This window comes from Oncorhynchus kisutch, linkage group LG29 (genome assembly GCF_002021735.2).
Source record: "Oncorhynchus kisutch isolate 150728-3 linkage group LG29, Okis_V2, whole genome shotgun sequence".
Lineage (NCBI taxonomy): Eukaryota > Metazoa > Chordata > Actinopteri > Salmoniformes > Salmonidae > Oncorhynchus > Oncorhynchus kisutch.
The window spans coordinates 32,888,579-32,899,156 of NC_034202.2; the positions used below are offsets into that span (position 1 = coordinate 32,888,579).

At 41.2% G+C, this 10,578-nt stretch overlaps 1 protein-coding gene across 2 annotated transcripts; it reads left to right on the plus strand.

The window, feature by feature from the left end:
• The first annotated feature begins 223 nt into the window (after positions 1-223).
• Positions 224-8,706, plus strand: LOC109874084 (syntaxin-5). Of its 2 annotated transcripts, none has more exons than XM_031809446.1 (11): positions 224-346; positions 2,931-3,168; positions 4,997-5,067; positions 5,208-5,263; positions 5,342-5,412; positions 5,567-5,683; positions 5,797-5,853; positions 5,994-6,075; positions 6,536-6,636; positions 6,857-6,978; positions 7,177-8,706. In XM_031809446.1, exons 2-11 carry the CDS (start codon positions 2,953-2,955, stop codon positions 7,334-7,336), a joined length of 1,053 nt encoding a protein of 350 aa, XP_031665306.1. In that variant the 5' UTR covers positions 224-346; positions 2,931-2,952; the 3' UTR covers positions 7,337-8,706. The 2 variants fall into 2 exon arrangements, with proteins under 2 accessions (XP_031665306.1, XP_031665307.1); XM_031809447.1 differs by having other exon boundaries at positions 260-346; positions 2,934-3,168; positions 7,177-8,540.
• Positions 8,707-10,578: the final 1,872 nt, after the last annotated feature.

The window sequence follows — 10,578 nt, forward strand, 5'->3', positions numbered from 1 at the left end:
ACCTGTGACCAGTCTATACACAGACAACATCACACTAACATTTCACACAAATGAGCCGAGCCATTCAAGCTGCAACGGTCCTGGTTACATCCATTTGATAATGTGAAAAAAATATCCAAACTAGTACAGAATTATTTGATCACATGTATGATTTTAGGTTGAATTCTCATAAGGGCTATTCACTGTTCTCTATTTGGGATCTACAGTCTGAATGTGTCCAACTGGGCACCCTTACAACGTAATGCGCTAAACTAAATATATACGTGGCGCTGACGTCAGCGTTTAGCGGAAGGACCAGTTCCTTCGTAGGCAGTGGAGTGATCAAATAAATATTATTTATTTACCGGTAAGAGATTGTTGGTATTTGAAACTTGATTATGTCTCGAAAAAATATCCTGATAACACTTGCTTAGTCATGTATCTACTCTGTTTTTGTCGTGCCAATGTTTTATAACTAACGTTAAGCTTATTCAGCTTTGGAAGACAGAACGCTAGCTACTAATAGCAGCAGGCTTGTTATGACTATTGGGCGAATTCGTTTTGCATGGCCCTATTGCCTCGGGTGTGCGGGTTGGAACATTTTAAACCATTCCATTGGTCCTTAAGTGAAATCTACACCCACCCTGGGCACCGGGTCATGTGAAATGAACTAGCTCATTTGCCGTTCACTCATCATCCACAAAACCTTAACCATTTTCTGTTAGTGCTAGCGTGTTACCTATATTCTCCTACATATGTATAACATTATTTATCAATATTGATGCCGTTAGTCCGATATAATATACTGTAACGACCATGGGTTTATAAGTGCGGATATCGACTCTACCAGTTGAGCATACTTTTGGTGCACATTCGATAGCGCGCTGGACTTCGGGCTAGAAGGTCGAGGGTTCGCGCTCCCTGCTTGTTTCATTACAATACTTCACTGGATTCTGAGAGTAGCCGGAGCTATTTTGGACTGTTTGGCCAATCACTGAAGCTGGAGACTCATATCTCCCTCACTAGATTTTAAGCACCAGCTGTCAGAGCAGCTCACAGATCACTGCACCTGTACATAGCCCATCTGCTCATCCCCATACTGTTATTTATTACTACACATTATTAGCACCCGTCCCGCATCACTACTCTGGACGGTTCTGACTTAGAATATGTGGACAACTACAAATACCTAGGTGTCTGATTAGACTGTAAACTCTCCTTCCAGACTCACATGAAGCATCTCCAATCCAAAATTACATCTAAAATCGGCTTCCTATTTCGCAACAAAGCATACTTCACTCATGCTGCCAAACATACCCTCGTAAAGCTGACTATCCTACTGATCCTTGACTTCGGTGATGTCATTTACAAAATAGCCTCCAACACTCTACTCAGCTAATTGGATGCAGAAGAAGATGTGCATCTGTTTTGTCACCAAAGCCCCATATACGGCCCACCACTGCGACCTGTATGCTCTAGTCGGCTGGCCCTCGCTACATATTCGTTGCCAGACCCACTGGCTCCAGGTCATCTAGAAGTCTTTGCTAGGTAAAGCCACGCCTTTTCTCAGCTCACTGGTCACCATAGCAGCACCCACCCATAGCACGCGCTCCAGTAGGTATCCCCAAAACCAATTCCTCCTTTCTTGTCTGCTTCTGGTTAGGGATGCTAGTCCACTTATCTCTTGTTTGTGCCCAATGAATGTGATCCTGTTCTCTCTACAGTTCTGTGCTGCCAATGACTGGAACGAATTGCAAAAATCACTGAAGCTGGAGACTCAAATCTCCCTCACTAACTTTAAGCACCAGCTATCAGAGCAGCTCACAGGTCACTGCACCTGTGCATAGCCTATCTGTAAATAGCCCATCCAACGACCTCATCCCCATACTGTTATTTATTATTATTTTTTAGCTCCTTTGCACCCCAGTATCTCTACTTGCACATTCTTCTTCTGCACATCTATCACTCCAGTGTTTAATTGCTAAATTGTAATTATTTTGCCACTTTGGCCTATTTAGTGCATTACCTCCCTTATCTTACCTAATTTGCACACACTGTATATAGACTTTTTCTATTGTGTTATTGACTGTACGTTTGTTTATTCCATGTGTAACTCTGTTGTTGTTTGTGTCGCACTGCTTTGCTTTATCTTGGCCAGGTTGCAGTTGTAGATGAGTACTTGTTCTCAACTAGCCCACCTGGTTAAATAAAGGTTAAATAAAACATTTACTAACAATCAAACATGTGCAAGGCATTCAGTGGATAAACAGCTAGTACCTCAACCAGTATAGGTTTGTTGGATTGTTCATTTTGCAATCCTGGGTTTTGTAGATTTTTTTAAGCAAGCACACTTTTCTTGACCAGAAGATTCTTGGTTGAGTTGTGAGTAAACCCCTTGATTGTAATGATTGAATTTAGCTATGGGTCATTCAAGCTATTAGCATGTTTACAATCGGGCACATTATGTAACAGTACATGATGCTTTTTCTGGGAATCAGGATTTGGTGGTAGCTAAGAAAAAACGGTTTTACCTAACAGTTATTTACCCCAAACATTGGTTATCACATTTTTCATTGACTACTCTGTTCTTTTATCTTTTAGTAAACAAGAGAACACGAAGAAAAGTCTAGAAGTTGAGAAAAGTCTAGTAGACTAGTCTATCAGTGTATTGATTGCTACTCTCAAACCCAGAAGGTTCTTGAAGAGGATGTGTCTCTTTTGCTTTCTTTGCAGAGTGTCTGTATACATTCACACCTGTCTGTGGGCTTATTCTGTCCTCAAGAACTCAAGTGAAACAATCTCCTTGTTGTCTGCCTAGTAGCTACTGTCTCATTTCAGACCCAGGGCTTTCCGGGACAGTTTTTGAGGAGCTTGTCATGTTGAGTACACAAGTGTTTTTGATGGATCTTTAAAATGATTCGTACTGAAATCTGACTCTGTTTTTCCTCCAGCAGGTGATGTGCCTGAGCATCCATGAACACGCGTCGTCGCCACGGTCCTAGGAACAGCCAGGAAGGGGTGTACCTAGGGCCTGCCCAGACCCAGTCACCGCTGATCCAGTTGCAGGACCCACAACTCGCAGCCCCCAGTCCACCGCCACCTGCCCCACTGGTGGACATAAGCAACATGTCGGGCAGGGACCGCACCAATGAGTTCCAGTCAGTCTGCAGGTCACTACAGGGGAGACAGGTGAGCAACATGGAGAGACCCTATGTCTTTTAATAATAATATGTATGTTCTCAATTAGTATTAACTAGCTTTACCAAAATAGATGTGACAGATTAGCACCATAGAGAGATGTTTATTTATTACTGTTATGTACAGTACCACTCAAAAGTTTGGACATAACTACTCTTTCCAGGGTTTTTCTTTATTTTTACAATTTTCTGCATTGTAGAATAATAGTGAAGACATCAACACTATGAAATAACACACATGGAATTTTGTAGTAACCAAAAAAGTGTTAAACAAATCAAAATATATTTGAGATTTGTCAAAGTAGCCAGCCTTTGCCTTGATGACAGCATTGTACACTCTTGGCATTCTCTCAACCAGCTTCATGAGGTATAGTCACCTGGAATGCATTTCAATTAACAGGTGTGCCTTGTTAAAAGTTAATTTGTGGAATTTCTTTCCTTCTTAATGTGTTTGAGCCAATCAGTTGTGTTGTGACAAGGTAGGGGGATATACAGAAGATAGCCCTATTTGGTAAAATACCAAGTCCATATTATGACAAGAACAGGTCAAATAAGCAAAGAGAAATGACAGTCCATCATTACTTTAAGACATGAAGGTCAGTTAATCTGGAAAATGTCAAGTATTTTGAAAGTTTCTTAAAGTGCAGTCGCAAAAACTATCAAGCGCTATGATGAAACTTGCTCTCATGAGGACCGCCACAGGAAAGGAAGACCCAGAGTTACCTCTGCTGCAGAGAATTAGTTCATTAGAGTTACCAGCCTCAGAAATTGCAGCCCAAATATATGCTTCACAGAGTTCAAGTAACAGACACATCTCAACATCAACTGTTCAGAGGAGACTGTGAATCAGGCCTTCATGGTCGAATTGCTGCAAAGAAACCACTAGTAAAGGACACCAATAATAAGAAGAGTCTTGCTTGGGCCAAGAAACTTGAGCAATGGACGTTAGACCGGTGGAAATCTGTCCTTTGTTCGGATGAGTCCAAATTTGTTTTTTTTTTTAGTTCCAACCGCCTCGTCTTTGTGAGACGCAGATTAGGTGAACGGATGCTCTCCGCATGTGTGGTTCCTACCGTGAAGCATGGAGGAGGCGGTGTGATGGTGTGGGTGTGCTTTGCTGGTGACACTGTCTGTGATCTATTTAGAATTCAAGGCACACTTAACCAGCATGGCTACTGCCGCATTCTGCAGCGAAATATGCCATCCCATCTGGTTTGTGCTTAGTGGGACTATCATTTGTTTTTCAACAGGACAATGATCCAACACACCTCCAGGCTGTGTCAGGGCTATTTTACCAAGAAGGAGAGTGATGGAGTGTTGCATCAGATGACCTGGCCTCCAAAATCATCCATCCTCAAACAAATTGAGATGGTTTGTGATGAGTTTTACTTCACAGCAGAGTGAAGGAATAGCAGCCAACAAGTGTTCAGCATATGTGGGAACTCCTTCAAGACTGTTGGAAAAGTATTCCAGGTGAAGCTGGTTGAGAGAATGCCAAGAGTGTGCAAAGCTATCATCCAGGCTAAGGGTGGCTACTTTGAAGAATTTAAAAGATTTGTTTAACACTTTTTTGTGAACAACATGATTCCATATGTGTTATCTCATAGTTTTGATGTCTTCATTATTATTCTACAATGTATAAAATAGTACAAATAAAGAAATACCCTTGATAGATAGGTGTGTCCAAACTTTTGACTGGTACTGTATGTTTTGAACGAGCACCAACTGTCGAATCATAACATTCAGGCACACCAAAAAAGTTGTGCTTGACATTTTCACAATGTTGGTTGATTGTTCCTTATTGTTTCTGTTTTCTTCAGAATGCGGTCCAGTCCAGCAAGCCAGCCCTCAGTGCCGTCAGACAGCGCAGTGACTTTACACTCATGGCAAAGTTAGGAGCATTACACTGTGTTATTAACATGTTATTGAATGAGAATAGTAGATGATTTTGAGAACAGATACATTTTATTTATAGCCTTCTATAAGTATCCCTATACTCAACTGTTTGTTATGTTTCTTTCTATTTAACAGGAGGATTGGGAAGGACTTGAGTAACACTTTCGCCAAACTGGAAAAACTCACAATACGTAAGGAAGTAACTTTTTTAGTTTTTGCGTCTCAATGTGGTTGTGCATCTGGAACTCACTGACTCTTATCTTGTCTAGTTGCCAAAAGGAAATCTCTTTTTGATGACAAAGCTGTGGAGATTGAGGAGTTAACCTACATTGTTAAACAGGTGAGGAGATATGTATAGTAGATTTAGCTGCTATACTTTGTTGTTACTCTACAGAGTTTATATGTACAGGATGCTGTTCAGGAACACTTTATTAGATGCCCGTTGGGATGTGAAAGTAAAAGCAAGCTGTCTGTTTTTTCTTTTCTTTGTCCAGGACATAAACAGTCTGAATAAACAGATAGCACAGCTGCAGGGTCTTGTGCGCTCCAGACAGAGTCAGAATGGCAAACACCTACAGACACATTCCAACACCATCGTTGTCTCCCTCCAGGTAACTTCCATGCTCTGACATTCTGATATGTCCATTGGTTTTATCCAATGAAGAATAGTGCATGTCACTTTTCCATGTAGCGTTCATTTTATAACAACCCTTTTCTGTTCTAGTCCAAACTGGCATCAATGTCAAACGACTTCAAGTCGGTGCTGGAGGTCAGGACAGAGGTAAGACGGACACACATCTTTCACAGTAAATATTTTGACCAGACTAGTTTTGATTGGATGTTCCATGTATATTTGTTGATTTATAAACCGTTTTATACAGATTTTCTTCTCAACTCCCCCACACTCTTTTCCCTCTGCAGAACCTCAAAGAGCAGAAGAGTAGAAGAGATCAATTTTCTCAAGCCCCAGCATCCTCCTCCCATCTACATGCCAGCAACTTCGGTGAGATAAACTATTATCAGCTCCACAGTACAAAACAAGCACTAAACAGTACAACCTGACCTCTCTCTCTCTCTCCCCCCTTCTCTCTCTCTCTCTCTCTCTCTCTCTCTCTCTCCTCCCTTTTCTCTCTCCTCTCTCTCTCTCTCTCTCTCTCTCTCTCTCTCTCTCTCTCTCTCTCTCTCTCTCTCTCTCTCTCTCTCTCTCTCTCTCTCTCCTCCCTTCTCTCTCTCTCCTCCCTTCTCTCTCTCTCCTCCCTTCTCTCTCTCTCCTCCCTTCTCTCTCTCTCCTCTCTTCTCTCTCTCTCTCTTCCCTTCTCTCTCTCTCTCTTCCCTTCTCTCTCTCTCTCTTCCCTTCTCTCTCTCTCTCTTCCCTTCTCTCTCTCTCTCTTCCCTTCTCTCTCTCTCTCTCTCTCTCCTTCTCTCTCTCTCTCTCTCTCTCTCTCTCTCACTCTCTCTTGCAGGTAACTCATTGTTAATGCAGGACGACTCTAAAAGGACAGCTGAAGTCTCTATAGACATGGACTTCCGTGCCAGCCAACAGCTGCAGCTTGTCAATGAACAGGTATTACCTCCAATCCTCTTGATGATGAGAAGCATTATAATGATTGTGACAGTAACAGTGACATTTAAAACACACTTTGACGCAGTGTCCTCTTTCAATACAAATGCTTTTATTGACTGAGACTTGTTTCTGGAGTCATGTGTCAATCAATAATACTGTTTGTTGCTTAATAATTTGCATTCATTCTAAGTGGTGTCACTCTTATGGTGTGTTTGTATAGGACTCGTACATCCAGAGCCGTTCAGACACCATGCAGAACATAGAGACCACCATCGTAGAGCTGGGCTCCATCTTCCAGCAGCTGGCCCACATGGTGAAGGAGCAGGAGGAGACAGTGCAGAGGTGAGGGAGAGATGAAGAGAGAGCCAGAGATGATCAAGCCACTAGTTAAGATGCTTTTCCCCTGATATAACATTGTTGTTCTGATGTTTTGTTGAGCTTGCATATCCAGCAATGATCAGACAGGGCATGCAGTGGTAAGCCGGTTAATGAAACCTCTGACACTCATTGACCTCCCATTTCCCATCCTCTTTCCTGCAGAATTGATGCCAATGTGGAGGACACCCAGCTCAACGTGGACATGGCACACTCCGAGATCCTCAAGTACTTTCAGTCTGTCTCATCCAATCGCTGGCTCATGGTCAAAATCTTCCTCGTCCTCATAGTCTTCTTCATCGTCTTTGTGGTCTTCTTTGCTTGAGGAGCAGGGGGGTACTTGGCTAAGGATGAGAGAGGGAGGGATTGTGCTGGAGGAGAGCAGTTTCTCCTTTATGGTTCATACTTTCTCTCCTTGTGGTTTAAAGAAAATACCACTACTAACACACAATTCTGCATATGCTAAGATGTGGTTATGTTGATAATGAATAGCTGTATGGTAGAAAGAAGTTGAAAAATATGATTATTCTTATTACCATCCATTAAATGGAGTAAACAGATGAAATCTATGATGCACGATAGAAGACTATTGCAGTTGGATTGAAACTCTCTTCTGTTGTCTTCATGCATTCTTTCTGTAATTTGTAGAAAACATTCCTACTTCTTGAAGGACAGGGTCAATCCAAAGAGAAATTGAGTCGGAATAGGAAACTGGTAGATTCATTTGGCCTTAAAAGACCTGTATGCTGAATCTCTGAGGGACGTTACTCCTCACAATGCACCTCACTGCCAGCAGTAATACCTCCGTTAGGATGTTAGGGCTGATTGACAAGGCCATGTGAATGACCTCTGACCTTCAATCTCTTCTTTGATGGTTAGGAAAGCTGATAGGAAATGTTTGGCCACTCTTAACCTAAACTGTACATGCATTGTGTTCCACAATGACATCATGCACATGAAAGGACATCCATCATGACAGTCAACTTGCCGTGGTTGACCTGAGATAGATGAATGTACTGTGTAAGTGAAGCATTGCCAGTACTTCTGGTGCTTTTATTTTCTCTAGTCAGATACTGAACTGTATGTGCACAACTGCTTTGCCTTTTACAGCTACCATAGAATATCTTTGAATTAAAGATACATTATTTTCAATAAACTGGTTATTTAAATGATGTTCAATCAGAGTCTGCACATAACACCAAATGAGTGGTGTTTTACAGACAGATGTTCTACATTTTTCACCCCCTGCCTCCCCCTAATACCCCCCCACACACACATACACACACACACACACATACACATAAACATACACACTTCATAAATGTTCACACATTTTTTGGGGGACTAAATCTCTGTTTTATCTATGTCTCTGAGGTATCTGTGAAGGTAAATTCATTGTAATTCAAATTTGTTATGTCTCTCCTTTTTGTTCAAGAGAATGACTTGGAGACACCAAAAAATATTCAAATATACAAACTCATCTGCTAAGCTAATATTCTGGAACCCAGAAATATTGGAATGGACATTTTTTTTAAACTGTTTCACACATTTGCTCTTCTCTGTCTCTGGATATCTTGGAGGAAGTATTGTAGGTCACTGCAAATTTTATTGATACCTCTAATATCTGTATTTTATCATAAGCTTTTGTTGTAGAAACTGCAAATGTGTAAGCAAAAATTAAAAATAATTTAAAAAGGTTTGTTTTTCATTGTCAACAGGAATGTGTTTGTTTTAGTGTAGTCACCACCATAACACTGACATATAGGTTTATTGTTATCAAGTTTAGGGTTCATTCTAAATTAGTCAAACAGTTTGTTTGCATTCTTTGGAAGCTGAACAGTTTATTTACATAGCCTTGTTTTTCAGAATAATGAAATCATCCATTAAGAAACAACATATACAGTGTCTTCAGGAAGTATTCAAACCCCTTGACTTATTCCACATTTTGATATGTTACAACCTAAATACAACAGTTTTTTCCCCTCAGCCATCTACACACACACTACCTCATAATGACAAAGTGAAAACATGTTTTCAGACATTTTACCAAATGTTGTTGAGAATGAAATACAGAAATATCTAATTTATATAAGTATTCACACCCCTGAGTCAAAACTTTGTAGAAGCACCTTTGGCGGCGATTACAGCTTTGAGTCGTCTTGGGCATGTCTGTGTCGGCTTTGCACATCTGGATTTTGGGATTTTCCTTACAGATTTTCTCAAGCTCTCTTAAGTTAGTTGGGGAGCGGCGTTGAACAGCAATGTTCAAATCTTTCCACAGATTTTCAATGGAATTGAAGTCTGGTCTCTGGCTGGGCCACTCAAGGACTTCACATTCTTATTCTGTTGCCATTCCAGCGTTGCATTGGCTGTATGCTTGGGGTCATTATCCTGTTGGAATGTAAATCTTCGCCCCAGTCTAAGTTCGTTTGTACTCTGAACCAGGTTCTCATCAAGGATTTACCTCTTATATGGCTCCATTCCTCGTTCCCTCTATCCTTACCAGTCTCACAGTCCCTGCTGCTGAAAAGCATCGCCATAGCATGATGCTGCCACAAAGCTTCACGGTGTTATATGAGTGATGAGCTGTGCATGGTTTCCTGCAGACATAGCGCTTTGCATTCTGCATTAATTACTGTTTATAACTGCATTACAGACAAAGGTCCTGGAGCTCCATTAGTTTCCCAGGGGTAACAGTGTATGTCTCCCTCGGGTGTGGTCCTAGTCAGCTGTAGTAAATGTCTGCATATTTTTGTCAAACTCTCTTGTTGGAGGCGGTCAGTGTGTTTCAGCAGGGCTCCAAACTCCAGCACCAGGGTCTGTGCGACCAGCTCCTCTGGGGAGTGCTGGGCTGGGACTGTGGTGGGCTCTGTGGAGGAGAACACAGATGTCCAGCAGAACATCCGAGGAGAAAGGGAAAGGTTGCAAACTAGAGGAGAGTGTTAAGTGAACACAGTGTGCTGATAGTTCAGAGTAGATAGGGTATGTTTGCCAGGAGAACAAAACAGGCAAAAGTTCCAACCAGTTTTACCCAAATTACATGTATTTTACAAACAAGGCCACAGATCAAAATATGGTTCTATCTTGAAATACATTCATAAACAAATATGTAGAATCATAATTATGTTGATGGAACAAGTCATTATATTTTGTTGATCCAATTAAAGTGAGTGTTCTTACCATAAAAATGTCCAATTAATATAAATAATCAGGAGTAACTAAGAATAAGTGACTGATCCAATGGGAGACAATGTATGACAGTATACTTTATCCTGTGATAGCCTCTATTAAGTGAGTACAGAAGCGTGTGTCTAAATTCTAATCCGCTGTTAATAGAACTCTGTGTGAGCCCCTTATTGATGTGATCAGCATTTCCCCTGTCACTGGCAGCTTAACGTGCCTTGATTCAGTTTGGAAATAACTGCCACCGTCTGAGCAGAAGCACAGTCGCCATCTCCAGTTTATTTATTAGGGGGATTTTAGAATAGAAATAAATAACATTTTAGTAGCCAAACCTCCACATGTGCATGGTTAAGGCCAAATCATGACTACATTAAAAACAACAGA